The 19,137-nt window shown below is 55.0% G+C and overlaps 2 protein-coding genes across 3 annotated transcripts in view; one reads left to right on the forward strand and one right to left on the reverse strand.

The window, feature by feature from the left end:
* SACS (sacsin molecular chaperone) overlaps positions 1-2,591 on the reverse strand; it is a 36,151-nt gene extending 33,560 nt beyond the window's left edge. The window contains exon 1 of one of the 2 annotated variants that reach the window (XM_078864852.1): positions 2,504-2,591. In XM_078864852.1, coding sequence (XP_078720978.1) covers positions 2,504-2,506 — 3 coding nt within the window. In that variant the 5' untranslated portion in view covers positions 2,507-2,591. Of the gene's footprint in view, positions 1-2,371; positions 2,400-2,503 lie in introns of those variants that run through there. The other variant, XM_078864853.1, reaches the window with a different exon arrangement.
* Positions 2,592-8,198: 5,607 nt separating this feature from the next.
* On the forward strand, positions 8,199-12,676 carry LOC144937504 (uncharacterized). Its single transcript, XM_078864748.1, has 2 exons — positions 8,199-8,545; positions 12,360-12,676. The coding sequence occupies exons 1-2, from the start codon at positions 8,199-8,201 to the stop codon at positions 12,463-12,465; spliced, it is 453 nt and encodes a 150-aa protein (XP_078720874.1). The 3' UTR covers positions 12,466-12,676.
* The last annotated feature ends 6,461 nt before the right edge of the window (positions 12,677-19,137 follow it).

Below are 19,137 nucleotides of genomic sequence, written 5' to 3' on the forward strand. Positions count from 1 at the left end.
GCTGTGTGGAAGCTACCTGGACTGTCGCTCCGTACGAAGCTTCAGGTCTTCTCGGCCACAGTCATTCCCTCCCTTCTCTACGCTTGCGAAACGTGGACCCCCCTAATGGAGCATCTTCGCCGGTTAGAAACATTTAGGCTGGCCTGCCTACGATCCATCCTGGGTTTAACCAGGCTGGATTGTGTGAGGAGCTCACAAATCCTTGAAAGATCTGGGCAAAGTCCCATCGGTGAGCTCCTCCGGCAGGCAAGGCTGCGTTGGCTGGGACATGTAGCCCGCATGCCCAGAAACCGCATGCCTAAACAGCTTTTGTTCGGCCGGATCGAGGGGGCTAAACGGGCGCGGCACGGGCTAGAGAAGAGATGGAGTGATGTGGTACAGGAGGACGTGGAGCTGAGTGGACTTGCCGATGACCGGTACCACCGGTGTCAAGGTCGGCCTCAGTGGAGGAGGCTCGTGAAGGACGCTGCTACTGGGCAGTTGGAGGCAGTCGCCCTCCAACAACGGAGGGCGGAGGAGCGACGCTCACAACAACGAGCGGAGCGCCGGGTGGATAAAGCACAGCAAGTTGGTACAGTAGGGGGCACAGGTGGTGCATCAGCCAGTCATCTCGGTCATCTCGGTCAGTCGACCCGTGGCACCTGCTGGGTCTGCCCCGTGACCTCCTGCCAGCGGGCGTTCGACACTTCACGTGGCCTCAAGGTGCACATGGCCTGGCACAAGCGTCGTGGTGACGTCACCGCCACTTAGTGGCGAATGGCGGTTGTTGTTGTTGTTGTTGTCTGTGTGTGTGTCTGTGTGTGTCTGTGGGGAGCGGTGGTGTAGCGGTTAGCGCGCTGCGCTATGAACCTTGGCGACCCGGGTTAGATTCCCGCTCACGGCCAACATCATAGTGACGATTATCTGAACCGGTCCTGGGCCTCCCCTAGCTCGACTCAGCCTGAAATTAGTACCTGGTGCGGTGTGTAAACATCGCCATAGGTGCTCGCTAACAGCACTTGCCCCTACAGTTTGTTAAGGCTATACGGTGGATCTTTATCTTTGTATGTGTCTCCGCGTGTGCAACGGTTAGCGCGCTGCGCTACGAACCCCGGCGACCAGAGTTCGATTCACGCTCACGGCCAACATCAACACCACCAACAAACACCACCACCAACAACACCACCACCAACAACACCACCACCAACAACAACACCACCAACAACAACACCACCAACACCACCACCAACAACAACACCACCAACAACACCACCACCAACAACACCACCACCAACAACAACACCACCAACAACAACACCACCAACAACACCACCAACAACAACAACACCACCAACACCACCACCAACAACACCACCACCAACAACAACACCACCAACAACAACACCACCACCAACACCACCACCAACACCACCAACAACACCACCACCACCAACAACACCACCAACAAACACCACCAACAACAACACCAACAACAACAACACCACCAACAACACCACCACCAACAACAACACCACCAACACCACCACCAACAACAACACCAACAACAACAACACCACCAACAACACCACCACCAACAACAACACCACCAACACCACCACCAACAACAACACCAACAACAACAACACCACCAACACCACCAACAACACCACCACCAACAACAACACCACCACCACCAACACCACCACCAACAACACCACCAACACCACCACCACCAACAACAACACCACCAACACCACCACCAACAACACCACCAACACCACCACCAACAACACCACCACCGACGACGATTATTATTATTATTACTTGAACCGGTCCTGGGCCTCCCCTAGGTCGACTCGGCCTCAAAGCGAGTACCTGGCGCGACTTGCAGTAAACATCGCGCGTGTGTCTGAGAGTGGGCATGTCCCCTCGCATTGCAGCCTGTGTGTGTGTAGTGTGTGTGTGTGTGTAGTGTATGTGCATATAGTTTGTGTGTGTGTAGTGCGTGTGGTGTGTGTGGTGTATGTGTATATAGTGTGTGTATAGTGTAGTGTGTGTATGTAGTGTGTGTGTGTGGTGTAGTGTGTGTATATAGGGTGTGTGTATAGTGTAGTGTGTGTAATGTATGTGTATATAGTGTGTGTGTAGTGTATATAGTGTGTGTGTAGTGTATATAGTGTGTGTGTAGTGTATATAGTGTGTATATAGTGTGTGTGTATAGTGTAGTGTGTGTATATAGGGTGTGTGTATAGTGTAGTGTGTGTAGTGTGTGTGTTGTGTCGTAGCGGCTGCGACTTCGCCTCGCATTTGACGACGCCTGCCTCCCTCTCCCTCACTCACCACTCACTCACCACTCCCTCACCACCCACCACGCTCCTCACCCACCACTGACCATGGCCTCACCCACCACTCACCATGGCCTCACCCACCACTCACCATGGCCTCACCCACCACTCACCATGGCCTCACCCACCACTCACCATGGCCTCACCCACCACTCACCATGGCCTCACCCACCACTCACCATGGTCGCCCCGCCGTCCCCTCGGCTCCCGGGCGCATCCCTGGGCGGCAGCGGCTCCCACTGCCTCCACCTCGACGTCTCCCTCCCCGTGTGCCTCCCTCCTCCTCCTCTCCCCCCTCTCTCTCCCTCCTCCTCCTCTTCTTGTGGCCAACATCCCCAGGGCCACCGCCCTGTTCGCTGTGCCGCTCCCTCCGCCCTCTTCCCTTCTCCCTCCCTCCCGTCAGCTCTCACTCCAACCGCGCTTCCTCACCACCTCCCTCAGCTACAGTAGACTTCACTTCCTCACCACTTCACTCCATCACCACTCCACTCCATCACCACTCCCTCACCACTCCACTTCCTCCCTCCCTCACCACTCCACTCCCTCACCACTCCACTCCCTCACCACTCCACTCCCTCACCACTCCCCTCCCTCACCACTCCACTCCCTCACCACTCCCCTCCCTCACCACTCCCCTCCCTCACCACTCCACTCCCTCACCACTCCACTCCCTCACCACTCCCTCCCTCACCACTCCCCTCCCTCACCACTCCCCTCCCTCACCACTCCCCTCCCTCACCACTCCACTCCCTCACCACTCCAATCCCTCCCTCACCACTCCCCTCCCTCACCACTCCCCTCCCTCACCACTCGACTCCCTCACCACTCCCCTCCCTCACCACTCCACTCCCTCACCACTCCAATCCCTCCCTCACCACTCCCCTCCCTCACCACTCCCCTCCCTCACCACTCCACTCCCTCACCACTCCAATCCCTCCCTCACCACTCCCCTCCCTCACCGCTCCCTCACCACTCCACTCCCCTCCCTCACCACTCCACTCCCTCACCACTCCCTCACCACTCCACTCCCTCACCACTCCACTCCCTCACCACTCCCTCCCTCACCACTCCACTCCCTCACCACTCCCCTCCCTCACCACTCCCCTCCCTCACCACTCCCCTCCCTCACCACTCCACTCCCTCACCACTCGACTCCCTCACCACTCCACTCCCTCACCACTCCAATCCCTCCCTCACCACTCCCCTCCCTCACCACTCCCTCACCACTCCACTCCCCTCCCTCACCACTCCACTCCCTCACCACTCCCTCACCACTCCACTCCCTCACCACTCCACTCCCTCACCACTCCCTCCCTCACCACTCCACTCCCTCACCACTCCACTCCCTCACCACTCCCCTCCCTCACCACTCCCCTCCCTCACCACTCCCCTCCCTCACCACTCCCCTCCCTCACCACTCCACTCCCTCACCACTCCAATCCCTCCCTCACCACTCCCCTCCCTCACCACTCCCTCACCACTCCACTCCCCTCCCTCACCACTCCACTCCCTCACCACTCCACTCCCTCACCACTCCCCTCCCTCACCACTCCCCTCCCTCACCACTCCCCTCCCTCACCACTCCCCTCCCTCACCACTCCACTCCCTCACCACTCCACTCCCTCACCACTCCAATCCCTCCCTCACCACTCCCCTCCCTCACCACTCCCTCACCACTCCACTCCCTCACCACTCCCCTCCCTCACCACTCCCCTCCCTCACCACTCCCCTCCCTTACCACTCCAATCCCTCCCTCACCACTCCCCTCCCTCACCACTCCCTCACCACTCCACTCCCTCACCACTCCCCTCCCTCACCACTCGACTCCCTCACCACTCCACTCCCTCACCACTCCAATCCCTCCCTCACCACTCCCCTCCCTCACCACTCCACTCCCCTCCCTCACCACTCCACTCCCTCACCACTCCCTCACCACTCCCCTCCCTCACCACTCCACTCCCTCACCACTCCACTCCCTCACCACTCCAATCCCTCCCTCACCACTCCCCTCCCTCACCACTCCCTCACCACTCCACTCCCCTCCCTCACCACTCCACTCCCTCACCACTCCACTCCCTCCCTCACCACTCCCCTCCCTCACCACTCCTCACCACTCCACTCCCTCACCACTCCCTCCCTCACCACTCCCTCCCTCACCACTCCACTCCCTCACCACTCCCCTCCCTCACCACTCCCCTCCCTCACCACTCCCCTCCCTCACCACTCCACTCCCTCACCACTCCACTTCCTCACCACTCCAATCCCTCCCTCACCACTCCCCTCCCTCACCACTCCCTCACCACTCCACTCCCTCACCACTCCACTCCCTCACCACTCCCTCCCTCACCACTCCCTCCCTCACCACTCCACTCCCTCACCACTCCCCTCCCTCACCACTCCCCTCCCTCACCACTCCACTCCCTCACCACTCCACTTCCTCACCACTCCAATCCCTCCCTCACCACTCCCTCACCACTTCACTCCCCTCCGTCACCACTCCACTCCCTCACCACTCCCCTCCCTCACCACTCCCCTCCCTCACCACTCCACACCCTCACCACTCCACTCCCTCACCACTCCACTCCCTCACCACTCCCTGCCTCACCACTCCCTCCCTCACCACTCCCTCACCACTCCACTCCCTCACCACTCCCTCCCTCACCACTCCACTCCCTCACCACTCCACTCTCTCACCACTCCCCTCCCTCACCACTCCCCTCCCTCACCACTCCCCTCCCTCACCACTCCCCTCCCTCACCACTCCACTCCCTCACCACTCCCCTCCCTCACCACTCCACTCCCTCACCACTCCAATCCCTCCCTCACCACTCCCTCCCTCACCACTCCCTCACCACTCCACTCCCTCACCACTCCCTGCCTCACCACTCCCTCCCTCACCACTCCCTCCCTCACCACTCCCTCACCACTCCACTCCCTCACCACTCCCTGCCTCACCACTCCCTCACCACTCCACTCCCTCACCACTCCACCTACTTCCTCCTTCGGCTGTTGCTTCCCCTGCTGCACATTCTAGACGTGGATTCGCTCGCAGTGTCCATCAGACGCCGCCGCGGTGTGCCGTATCCACGACCTCCATCCTCCGCGGGGCTTTTCTGGAACCTGGTCTGACAATTGTGGGACCCATCAAACCCCTCGGGAAGCATTCTCAGACACGTGTTTGCAATCATTCTCTCTAAGCGTAATGTATGTACTGTATACGTATTTAAAAAAATTATTATTACCATAGGTGCTGAGCACAGGCCCACATCGTCAAGCGGGCTCGCAACAAAAGGCACCGTCAACGTAAATACGTAAAGGGGTTAACACGTGTCTTGGATTGAGTGAGGTTATAAGAACTTGTGTTCAGTTTGTTGTCCTTCCCCCGCATCTCCGATTAGCACAGTTGGCCACGTACGGTGCAACAGAAGTTCAACATTCATACAAAGAGGAATCAGATTACTGAGGCCTGCAGTGTGGTGGTGGTGGAACACGATGTGGACAAGACGGAACAGCTCCAGCCTTGTAGACCAAGTCCTCAACAGAACAGTTCACGGGGACATTCACCAGGGTAGTCACGATAACAGATTTATCAGGAAGTATTCTTTGGTTCTTTCGGTAAAGTCACGTATAAAGATAAAATAATACATTAAATTAAATACTAGCATACTTATTTTATCTTTATACGTGACTTTACCGAAAGAAGCAAAGAATAATTCCTGCAGTCACGAAAGCTCCAAATTAAGTTTGATCAGGAAGTGACTAACCGCCGGAAAGTGAGTGACTGGAGTGGCATTACTGGCAGTCGCCGACTTACGAACATAATTAGTTCCTGATGCCCATTCGTAACTCGAAGTGGTCGTAAGTCGGAACACACAAACGCTCACTCCCAGCACGAGGCTGACTCGTTACGTCTGGCAAGAGGATCGCTCAGCTGAACAAAATAGTTCGCGGGTCAATTTTTCCAAGTGCCAGTTGCGTTTTAAGTGAAAGTTATAAATATATATTTCATGGAAGCTTGTTCGTAAGTGCTCATGTTTGTAAGTCGGGTTTTCGTAAGTCGAGAACTGTATGCACTCATTTGAGATTATACATAGTAATCATTGGACACACATGGCAGGACCCTCTTAGAAAGATGCATGAGACTCGTAAGGCTTTACTGGGTAAACACGTGTAATGATAATAAACAGTGAGTGATGGATCATGAATCACCCTGATTAATGCTTCACATTGAATTATATCGAGTACAAGGAGGTAGGAACTGGGTTCTTCGCCCGAGATATCACAACAGGACTCTAACTTATACAACATTTGTGAATTGTATAGAAGCAGTGATAATTGTGCTTTGTGTAGGGCTGTTACAGAGAGCCCGTTATGCATGGCAGCCTATGGTAAACAAACACAGTAGGCGGGGCTACATGTGTGCACGAGCAGGTGCCCTCTACGACGTCCGCGCCAGACACCCTGGGGGGTCGATTCGGTCATTATGATCCCCCGGGGCCCCACCCCTCGGGGAGGGGTTGGGTATAAAAGGGGAATGTATCGAGGGGCTCGGGAGTGTTGTGTTAGCTAAGAAGAGGAGACGGAAGACGTCCTAGATAGAGCCCTGGTCTCCCCCTGGCACGCCGTCCTTATCAGGACCCCGCAGGCTCGAGCCAGTGGCGTGGTACCAGAGCCAGAGTCAGTGCTGGTCTGGACTCTGGGTACCGGGCCCGACTGACCAGTGTCGGGCCAAGATAGCCTCCCCTAGCCCATTAGAGGAGGACTCAGAGGCAGGCTAGGGTTAGCCTAGAGGTGTGTCCTCAGATAGACGGGTGAGGGGGCCGATACCCCCTCAGTGTGTATGTCACAACGTGTGGTGTTAAATAAACAAGTGTGCCTCCAACTCCGGTGTGAACGAGTCATAAGCGTTACTACATCTGGCGTCAGAAGTGAAACAAAGTACGAACATGGATACACGCCGGACGACTCGAGTCGGAGTACCAGGAGCGGAGGACACCGCTGCAGTTGGAGAGCCCGAGACGGCTGAAGATGCCATCGAGCAGCCGGGGCTGGGTGCATCCACGCCACAGCAGCTGGAGGAAGGGGAGCCGTCGACGGAGGGGCTGAGACAGGCGCACGCGAAGCTGGCCGAGCTGCTGTACGCCGCAGCCGCCATGCTCGATAACATCACACGGCTGGGGGCTGCGGGACCGCCACGAGGCGACAGCAGCCAACGACCACAGCGCCTTCCCGCCATTTCAACGGAGCAACATTTTGAAACTCCCGCCATCGCCGCAGCTGCTGTTGAGGGCGTGGCCGCTCTAAGCATCGCGTCCAACGGCGGGAGTACAGTACCTGCCGCGTCACCACGGGTGCGACCGGCGATGCCATCGCTGCTTCGGGCCGACGCTGAGTCGAGTGAGGGAGACGAGGGAGCGCGATCGTCCTCTGCAGCCGCTGCCTTACATCAGCGACTGCCGCCACTCAAAGAATTTGTGGGCGAGGAGGGCGACTGGGGCGGCTTCCAGCGGCGCTTTCGCGCTCACCAGGAGATGGCACAGTGGACAGACGCCGAGGCTCTCCGAGCACTGCCAGCACTCCTCGACAGCGACGCCCTCGCCACACTAACATCGGCAACGAAGGAGAGGCGTTCCACGCTGCGGGAGGCGATGCAAGTGCTGTCCGCTGTGTATGGGCCACCATCGGACTGTCGTCAACTCTTTTACGATCGCCAGCGGGGGACGAAGGAGTCGCCCCTGGCGTACCGTACAAGCCTCCTGGCGCTGGCAAAGGAAGCCTTTCCACGAATGGACGACGAGGGGATCGACGCCATGGTGACAGAAAAGATACTTTTGCTGGCGGACGACTTAGACATCGTCATTGTCGCACAGGACGATGCAGAAATGTGCTCCCTCCAAGCGGCCCGTCTCCTCCACGCAAACCTGTCCTCTCAACGACGGAAGGCCAGCAAGGCGGCGAGTGGGCGCGCCGTCGCTGCGGCCACCCTCCCGGCGGAAGAGGTTTGCGCCATCAACCATCGACGGCAGCACGGAGCGGGAGCGCGGGGGGACCGGGCCGGTTCAAGCCATCTACAACGTCCATCGTCGCCACCAGCGCTTCCACGCTGCTACAACTGCGGCATCCGGGGCCACGTCGCCTCGGGGTGCCGCTCTCCTCGGCAGCGCGGGACGACACCTCAACGGGACGCCGGCCCTCGTCACAAGCTCCACCATCATAATCCGGCGAGTCGCGGCACCCCTCACGTTTGGCCCACGCACACGCCCGTCGCACACTTAAACACCGCAGCGAAGGGGGGGCCAATATCGCGTACCATGGCACCAACACGCACCGCTCTGGGTACTCACATTGAACCCAGCCAGTGGTCCGTGTTGGCCCATCGGGTTGTAGCCGCGTCGTCGGGGTCGTCGGCCGTTGTGGGTCACATCGATGGGGTGGAGGTTCGCATCTTGGTCGATACAGGAGCATCGGCGACCATTATTTCGGAGTTGATTTATAACATTCTCCCTGCCCAGAGCCGTCCTTTGATGCCTGTTAATGTGCCATTCTTTGCTGCTAACGGGGGTTCACTTGGCATCATCGGACAAATTCGAGCCCAAATTTGTGTCGGGGATATTAAATTATCTGGGCCGATTTTTGTTTCCTCCTCGCTGGCGGTTCCGTGCCTGCTGGGGACGGATTTCCTGGCCAAAATGCCGATTAGGATATTAATCGACCAGGGATGCATTGAGCTCCCATCGGGCCGACGCATGGCGTTTTTGCCATCCCCCGCTACGAGCCGGACGGCGTTCGCGACGGTGCCGGCGTTCGTAGATAGAACGGTGCGCGTTCCTCCGGGGGCGCAAATGTTAATTCCTTTGAGACTTCGGCGGCCCTTCGCTAAGGGCATTGGGGCTCAAGGGGTTTTGCTGGGACCGTCTAGGGCCGGGGTCAGTGGACCTAATTTACTCCCGGCCCAGACCATAGTGAGAGGGGATGGAGAACCCTTCATCGCGGTCCTCAATGTGGGCTCGCAGACGGTGGTGGTCCCACAGGGGACCGTGCTTGCTCACGCAACGCCGGTGCCCTGTGAGGAACCCGTCGCGAGTCATGTCGGCGCTGCCCCTGCACCGCGACCACATTCAGACAGCGATGAAGGGTGGCTCGAGGCGCTTTGCGCGGGATCGACGGACCTGTCAAATTTAGAGCGCCAACGTCTTAAGACACTACTGAGGGAATTTTCCGACGTTTTCAGTCGGGATAAATACGATTTGGGCTGCACTCATCTGCTGCGTCACCATATTGATACGGGTGACAGCGCGCCAATACGCCAAAATCCTTTTCGGTTGAGTCCCGCCGAAAAGGACCATGTCAAATCGGCTGTTGATGACATGCTAGCCGCCGACATAATTTCTCCCTCCAACAGCCCTTGGGGAGCGCCGATCGTCCTGGTTAAGAAGCAGGACGGTTCGTTGCGGTTTTGCGTTGACTTTCGGCGCCTTAATAAAATTACGGTTGCCGACGCATACCCGCTCCCACGGATGGACGAATCGCTTGACGCCTTGGCGGGAGCGCGATTCTTCTCCACATTGGACTTACTTTCGGGATTCTGGCAGCTTCCTCTGGACGATGATTCAAAGCCTAAAACTGCTTTCCGTACTCCGCACGGCCTGTTTCAATTCAACCGGTTGCCGATGGGCTTACACTCAGCGCCGGCAACTTTCCAGCGGTTGATGGAATTGGTTTTGGCTGGATTGCAATGGGAGTCGTGCCTGATTTATTTGGATGACGTCATTGTCTTTGGCAAAACTTTTGAGGAACATCTCCAGAGGTTGCGGGCGGTTTTCCTAAAGATGCGGGCTGCTAATTTGAAATTTAAGCCCCAAAAATGCCATTTGTTACGCGAGTCGGTGCGTTATTTGGGGCACATCGTGGGGCGCTCAGGTATTTCTACCGATCCCGCCAAAACGCAGTGTGTAAGCTCCTGGCCGACTCCCACCTCAGTGGGAGAGGTTAGGAGTTTTATTGGGTTTGCGTCGTATTATAGACGCTTCGTCGCTAATTTTGCGACTATCGCCAAACCCCTACATGCTTTAACATCTAAAGGGGTTCGGTTTTGCTGGGGTCAGGAGGAGGAGGCTGCTTTTTGCTCCCTTCGGGATGCTTTGGTAAACGCTCCTCCCCTGATTTACCCTGATTTTTCAAAACCGTTCTTGCTCGACACCGATGCGAGCAACACGGGTATTGGGGGCGTGCTCTCCCAGGTGGTTGACGGCGTGGAACATGTGGTTGCGTACGGCAGTCGGGTGTTGTCTCCAGCGGAGCAACGGTATTGTGTCACCCGTAGGGAACTGTTGGCAATTGTCCATTTCGTCCAACAGTATCGCCCATATCTGTACGGTCGGCATTTCACCGTCCGCACAGATCATGCGGCACTGCAGTACGCCCTGAGGGTTCAACAGCCATCGGGACAATTGTCCCGATGGTTGGAGGTCCTCCAGGATTACGATTTCCAAACCACATACCGTAAGGGCGTTCGCCACACCAACGCGGACGCTCTGTCACGCTTGCCAACCACCTCCGAGTGTGCATGCCTCCTGGGGTCTGGACGTTGCAGGCCTCCAGGGGACACATCGGTACCTGTCTTGGCGGCCGCCAACGACGACGATGCAATGGTTCCTAATTCGATCGAACAACAGGGCAAAGATTCCCTGTTGGGGTTGCCCGTCATTGAATGGGGGCGCCTCCAGATGGAGGATGTCTCCCTCCTCGGGTGGCGACGTCGCGTTGGCGGTGCGGCGGGGGGAAAAAGAGGTGGTTCCGACGCATGGGAAATGTGCCAAGGTCTGCTAATGCATTGGGACGGGAAGTCACGTCGACATCGGCTGGTTGTCCCTACTGGGTTGCGGGGTAGGGTGGTATGGGCCGCTCATGAGCGCCTCCTACACCTGGGGACCCAAAAGACTCTCGCCTTGCTGCAACTTGATTTTTACTGGCCTGGCATGACGAGGGATGTGGGGGATTTGTTGGGATCGTGCCCTCAATGTGCACAACGCAAACCGCCGGCACGGGAGTCTAACCCGCCCTTGCAATCGATCAAAGTGTCCAGGATAAACGAGCTGGTCGCTCTGGACATTTTGGGACCATTCCCCGCCACCCCCAGAGGGAATAGATATTTGTTGACGGGTGTCGAGTATTTTACACGCTGGCCTATGGCCTGGCCTTTGGCCAACCAGTCGGCAGCAGCCATCGTGGAGGCCTTTGTTCAGGGTTATGTCCTGGACAAAGGTGCTCCGGAGAGGCTGCTGACCGACCAGGGCAGAAATTTTTCCGGTAAACTACTCAGACAAGTCTGCGATCTCCTGGGCACAAAGAAAATTCGGACCTCCCCATATCACCCACAAACTGACGGGATGGTCGAACGTTTGCATCGCACCATCTCGTCCATGTTATCACAACAAGTTTCGGACTCGCAAACGGATTGGGACCTACAAATTCAGGGGGTCTTGGCGGCGTACCGGATGGCACCCCATGCGGCTACGGGGTTTTCTCCCTTTTACCTCATGTACGGCCGAGAACCAGACCCGCCTGTTCGTGCCCAGTTGCGGATCCCCGTGCCGCAGGGAAAAACTAATCTGGCTGACCACGTTAAATTTAATCTGGACAAATTGACCGAGGCACGGGATGCTGCAATGCAAAACTCTGACCTCCGTCAGAAGGCAAATGAGCGCCTCAGATTGAGTCGAGCGCACATGCTGCAGTGGAAGCCGGGGGACAAGGCATGGTTGCACTGCCCCCAGGTGCCACTGGCAACCTCCTCTAAACTTGTGCGGCCGTGGCGGGGCCCTGTGGAAGTGGTGGAGGTGTTACGTCCGCAGTGCGTGCGCATCAAGTGGGGGAAGCGGCGATGGTTCGTGCACCCCTCCAGATTAAAACCCTTCGCTGCGGTACACAACCCCACTTCACACGCGCGTGGCCAAACGTGTGGGGGGTCGGCCGACTTGCTGGGTCCGTCTCTGTCGCTCTCACCTAATGCCTTGCCGGCTGTGCCACCTTCAGGGGCATCAGGAGTGACGGGCTCACGCCCGATCACCCCTCCTGCGGATACCGAGGGTCACGCGGAGTCAGAGGAATGCTCACCTCAAGACGGACAGTCGCCACCTGATGGTCCGCCACGCGGGGTTACCCCGTGTGAGGGGCCCGCTGCAAGGACGCGCGCTAAAATGCGCAAACTGTTGTGAGGCCGGAAAATGTGTACATAGCTGTTGTGTTTATTGGCTGTTGTGTGGATGGTGTGTTTCCCGCTCCTCGGATGTACATATGTTGGGTTCACCGTTTGTTGTGTGTGCGGGGTGGGTTCCCTGCTGGTTGTATATAAGCTGTTTTTTTACGGAATTCGTATTTATTCGGGGGGGTGCGACGGGTTGTTTCTCATCTTGTTGTTGTGTCTTGTTCTGGTTCCTGTTATGGTTCAAAAATAGTGAGGCACACGTCAGGGGGTGAAGGCACCTTTATTGTAAAATTTTGTATGTTGGCAGCCGGGACGGCTGCATGCTATGTGGGGGGGAGTGATGTAGGGCTGTTACAGAGAGCCCGTTATGCATGGCAGCCTATGGTAAACAAACACAGTAGGCGGGGCTACATGTGTGCACGAGCAGGTGCCCTCTACGACGTCCGCGCCAGACACCCTGGGGGGTCGATTCGGTCATTATGATCCCCCGGGGCCCCACCCCTCGGGGAGGGGTTGGGTATAAAAGGGGAATGTATCGAGGGGCTCGGGAGTGTTGTGTTAGCTAAGAAGAGGAGACGGAAGACGTCCTAGATAGAGCCCTGGTCTCCCCCTGGCACGCCGTCCTTATCAGGACCCCGCAGGCTCGAGCCAGTGGCGTGGTACCAGAGCCAGAGTCAGTGCTGGTCTGGACTCTGGGTACCGGGCCCGACTGACCAGTGTCGGGCCAAGATAGCCTCCCCTAGCCCATTAGAGGAGGACTCAGAGGCAGGCTAGGGTTAGCCTAGAGGTGTGTCCTCAGATAGACGGGTGAGGGGGCCGATACCCCCTCAGTGTGTATGTCACAACGTGTGGTGTTAAATAAACAAGTGTGCCTCCAACTCCGGTGTGAACGAGTCATAAGCGTTACTACATTTGTATAGCAGCATTGATAAGTGCTTGGAATTAATGCTTTGGTACGGAAAATAAAACCAAGCCTCGTCATGGATGACGCAATAGCCAAATAAGTAATACAATACAACCATTCCATGACAGCTCAGATGAGATTGTTGTGCCAAACAGATTAAGGGGTTCACTGTGGATACTAATATAGATACATACGATGGGAGGAATTGGAATTGTCAGTCTTGCGCGGTATTACCCTTGACCAAATGGTGTAGTTGCCAAGGCATATCGCTAACGATCCTCTCTGAATATCAACCGCGTGCTGTCTTCAATCCCAAGCTGGCAAAACGTAACCCTAAGGGTACCACCACACACACTGTACGCATATAGCATCTGTACAGGATGACGTGGCATCGCTGGACCGTGAGGGATCACAACAGCATCGGAAGGCTTTCAGCCACCAGTGGATCGATAATGGCTCGCATCATAATTACAGCCGGCTAATGTGGCTCAGCGACAGAGCAAGCGGCTCACAATCACAAGGTCGCGAGTTCAAATCCTGGCTGGAGGTTGGCTCAGCCCACCATCCCGCGAGGGTGGATAAATGAGTAACACTTTGTAGAGAAGTTAACCGTGATTGTCCTATGGATAGACTCGCCCCACCACAGGAACATGGAATTTCCACCACTGGCTTATCACTGTAAATATATGAGCATTTCCTCTGTGCCCATTTGAGTAAAAAAAATAAACCGCCTTATTTTGATGCTAATAATGAGGACAGCATGAGCATGTCACATCTGCAAACATATATGACATCCAGCAGGTGAACTAAAATTGGTAAAAACACGCTGACGACGCAGTATTAATGTTTAAATTAATACTGCACGACCCACACAACCGTCACACCCCTTATTCTTTGCAAATGAAATACTCTGCTGTATGTACTTTCCAAAATGCACGTCAGCACTGTGACTTGTTAAAGCAAAACAGCGGGCCTTTGTATACAGCCCCGCACTGCTTCATCTTAATCTCAAGTTTCCATTGTATCACGACAGACGTGTAATGCCTCGTTTGACTGTTAATTTTAAAAAAATGCCTCTTCTATTGTGTAAGAACACTTCACAAAAATCCAAAGCTGGTAAAAAAAAAACGGAGAACACATGCCGCGTGACCTGTGTGCCTGTCCCGAGGCGTGTGTCACACTGGAGGCATGAGCTGATTTCAGTGGCTTCAGCATCTGCCTCAGGGCTTGGCACATTGTATCGCCAAAGCGCCTTCACGTTCAGTGGCGGCACAGGTCGCTGGCGTACATCACTCAGGGACACCGTCCCCGCATAACATACTCTCATACGACAAGGAGCATCAGACCTCTGGGCAAGACAAACACCTTCACGATAGAGACGCATGCTGCTGGTCGGGGTAGCTGGTTTGGTTTTGATATGCTTCACAAAAATATTAATTAAATAGGCTGCATTTTATTATGGGTAAAACCACGTTGTCATGAATATCCATGAGAAACTGTCGTTGGCACCAGCCTTAAGATGACTAAACTTTTTTTTTATCACAGTGGACCTCAAATTATACGAATTCTCTTACTTGGATACAAGCCTTCACTTGTCCACTATTTTGCACGAGTTTTTTTTTTTTATACCAATACAGTTGACAATACAATTTCCTGAGCACAAACTCAACGTCCCAAAGGTTTCAAACGGGCAGCAACCAACAGCACTATCAAAGTTGTATTCGGCAGTTTAAACGTCTCTTCAATTGAACCTTATGGCGGGACCCCGGGGTCACGAATAAACGAAAGTCAAAATCGTAATGAATTAATTCATTTTTGGCGACTCCGTCCCACCGCGCACATCAACGCCGCGACCCGCCTGGCACGGATCGTTCTGTTGTCGCGTCGTCCAAGCGCAGCAGCAGCGAGGACGAATGCGCAGAAACAACAAAACGTTGATTAACGCATAGTGTAGAGCTCGTCGAGAGGAATAAATCGCCGTGTCGTTCGCCTTCAACAGACATAAAATGACGTCGCAACGCAGTTGACGCGAGAGCCGGGGGCTTATGGGACCCCGGGGTCCCGCCGCAAGGTTCAATTGAGCAAAGTTATTAACGGAGCTCGGAGGTGAGAGGGGGGGATGAAAGGGGATTCCAAAGTGGAGCAGTTGCGAGGGAAGAGATAGAAGATAAGTGAAGTGACCTGCAGGGCGGTTCGTGAATCACTGTGGATGAGACGAAACAGCGCGTAGGACAGAGCCCGCGATATGGGAGGGGGGAATCGACGAGTGAGGTGGCAGCAGCGATAGAAGAGTGACAAAGAGGCGACTGACCACTGATGAGCGATGGAATGACCGCGGTGAATCGATAACTGCTGGATCACCGATCATTCTGAATTCTATCTGGTGCAGTGAGGTAGGGAGCTGGGTGCTTCGTCCCAGATGGGACAGCAGCGGTATTCCAACGTCAGCCGAGTTTGTAGCAGCGGTAATGATTAATTATTCGGAGATGAGATGGCGTACGCACGCGAAATAAAACCCAGCTTCGTTATTGCCTCAATAGCCCGCGATGAGTCGTCCAACGCTTTAGACGGAAGAAGCTGCACGTCACACGGACTGCAGCTGGAATATCTCGGCATTCTCTCGTGCAAGCGCCAACAGGTGTGCAGGTAAACCACCACATCGCTGGTATGGGGCTGGATGAGGCTTTGTACGGGCGTAGACTTGCCCCAGCGAGTTGGGGGGGGGGGAGGACTGCCTTCGTTTCACAAAGACTTAACGCAGCGTCCCGCCTAGGGGCTCACGCGCCTGCAACTGTGCACACTCTTCGCTTGTGTTCGCAGTGGAGGCCGCAACTGGTGTGTCACCATTCGCCACGGGCACAGTCGTTGATAACCATCGCAGCCGGCTGCGCGCATTTGCACACAGTCGAAGCCAAAGTGATCCCCTGCTCAAACGAGCATTGGGGCTGTGCTCATCTGTCTGCAGCCCTAAAGCCAGCGGTGTCAATTCTAGATTCCGATGGCGAGTCGATTCACGGGAATAGATTTCCCCGCAAAGCGGTACTAATTTTATACAACCTGAAGTTACGATGGTCATCCCCGTAACCAGGGATTGAACTCGCAACTCGTTGATTGCGATCCGCTCGCTCTACCGCTGAGCGCCTGGCCACTTCAAAACGGGATCTGGACAGGGATGGACACAACGCAATATATTATTGTTCATCAATGGCCATTTCATTTGCGGCGGCCGCCAAGATGTGAGAGCTGCACGGCTGATGGTGTTGGTGATTAATGTTGGATTAGCGCAGCCGATGGAACGCCACTGGCTTCCAGTTCGACAGCGCTTCTCGTACAAAGTCGCTTGTCCTCTGAGACAAAGCACACGCTCTGGGTCAATCGGCCTATTGGGCTTCCGCTGTCTCGTCCCGTATCTTCCTTCCATGTCACAGCCTCTGATCTGACTGAAGGTGCCCCTCCTTCTGGGATCAGGCCAAGGCGAATGTCGCTTCTCAGCTCGAGTCGTCTGGAATTCGCTCCCTCCACTCTCACTGGGCCCTACGCCGGGGGTCGGTGGCGTCTTCAAGTCAGAAGACGACGACTTCTCTCCCTCGTGTTAATTTACTCTCCCGCGTTCCTGAGTGCACTCTTTGGGTTCAAGTCGTGCGCCTTCTAAGTGTGATCGTGAACGATGAATGATGGTTCATCACGCGTAGAATGATCCGATCGACCCAGCACAGTGTGCGAGTGTAAACTCTGAATGTCACATTGCTTCGTTTGGCACGTAAACCGTTCCTCTGGAACCCGTTTCTGCGGATTCCATTGTGAGCAAAGCCCCCTCTGGGTACTTCACGGTTACGCGGAGAGTGATTGAGTTCAGACGCTGGTGGGTTTTTTTCTTTTCTGGAAGATTTGCTGGTTTATCTGGGATGTTTCTGTTGCACGTCGTCGCTTTAAGATGTTCTCTGTTCATAGTTTGTTTGTTGCGGTTGCACCCGACTCAAGAGCCACATGGCTCACAGGGCTATACCTAATACATGAAAACTTTAAACTTGGTGGATGATGATCTTCCCACGCTGGTCAGTCGGTAAAGGCGGCGTCTCTAGACACGGGAGCATAGAAGTACAGCACAACACTGGATGTATGTTGAACTTCTTTCGCGCCGTACGTAGCCAACCGCGCTAATCGGAGGTACGGGGGAAGGACAAATCTATCGGCCTGCAGCCCTAATAAGGTGGCCCTGTTTGTGTGCACAGCGAACAGACTCAGACTCAACCCTGTTTCGCTTCCGAGATCTGAGATCGCGCGCGTGCATTCTGATTGATTTGGCTCGAGCGGCTGTCGGCAACGTATATAAAAAATTAACCCGTAAAAACAAAGTTTTTACTATAAATCCTTTATATGCGTGGCGGCTAGAGTCCTCTCGTCCTCTGGCTTGAGATGGCTGCCACCTATGGGTCAGATGATTGCCTGCCACCATTAAGCAATTGGTAATTAAATATAAAAACAAATTCCTAAAAAACAAGCAAGTGAACTTAATATAAAGGATTTAAAAAGAAGAAGAAGAGCCACATTTATTTATTTTAATTCCCCCCCCCAAAAAAACTCGATATATCAAGATCCGCACAATGCAATGTGAATACAAGCAGCCCTTGAAGAGCCGCAGCTTTGGCGATCCTCCCTGAGCTGGAGCTTCATGAGGGTTACTCAACCTGCTGCGTGTTGTACTGCGTACACACAGGGCCACACGTGTTGTACTGCGTACACACGGGGTCACACGTGTTGTACTGCGTACACACGGGGTCACACGTGTTGTACTGCGTACACACGGGGTCACACGTGTTGTACTGCGTACACACGAGGTCACGCGTGTTGTACTGCGTACACACAGGTGCACGGCGCGTCGTCTACGCGTGCGTTTGTAGCATGGGGAAATGGGCTGGGGGAGGGGGTGCACGTATGATCATTCGGCTCGAATCCATAAAACAATACATGTCTCTATTTGATCGGCGTAGATGAAGCCCTGGGTATCCTGCAAGCCCGGCCTTGCCCCGTGTGCGCGCCAGCACGCACTCACGCGCCGTCAATGTATTATTTGAGCTGGAAGACATACAGACAGTCCTAGTGTCTTTTTCATCAAGCCCACGGCGGCGTGATGTGGTGGTGGTGGTGTGTGTGTGAGGTTGTCCAATCCTGCGCTCGTAAAACGGTGACTTCAGACCGCTGGGCAAACCGAACACGAAGCCTCTTCAATTCCCAGCAAGTCCACACGTGTGGATGGTTTTATGGGCCGATTTCAATGGCTCGGGATGGGGTGGGGGGAGCACCGATACGTGGACCGTCTTCAGAGCGCAGAGGGGCGCGTTAGGCTTTTGCGACCAATGTTATTCATAATAAAGGTGTTTTAGGTTCGATCGTGTAAGTATAAATGTGGCAAAATCGCCCGAAGGTGCTGGATGTAATTACCAGCGAAACGCCTTACTACTCAAATTGAAAAACGTTGTGGATTTACTCTCCAACACACGGGTGGGCTGAAGTGGTAACGAATTGGCACGCTGTGTTTACGTGACAAACCTCACTGGTTGGCTGTGTCGGGTGGTGGCGGGTTAACGACACATTTATATCATTAGACCTCCTTTGCCAGTACCAAAATATAATTATAGGGGTTTCCCCCTTTTTTCTGGCAACAAAACTGAAACCTTTTTTACAAGGATTCATGTCTGCAT

The sequence above is a fragment of the Lampetra fluviatilis genome, chromosome 19 (genome assembly GCF_964198595.1).
Source record: "Lampetra fluviatilis chromosome 19, kcLamFluv1.1, whole genome shotgun sequence".
Classification (NCBI taxonomy): domain Eukaryota; kingdom Metazoa; phylum Chordata; class Hyperoartia; order Petromyzontiformes; family Petromyzontidae; genus Lampetra; species Lampetra fluviatilis.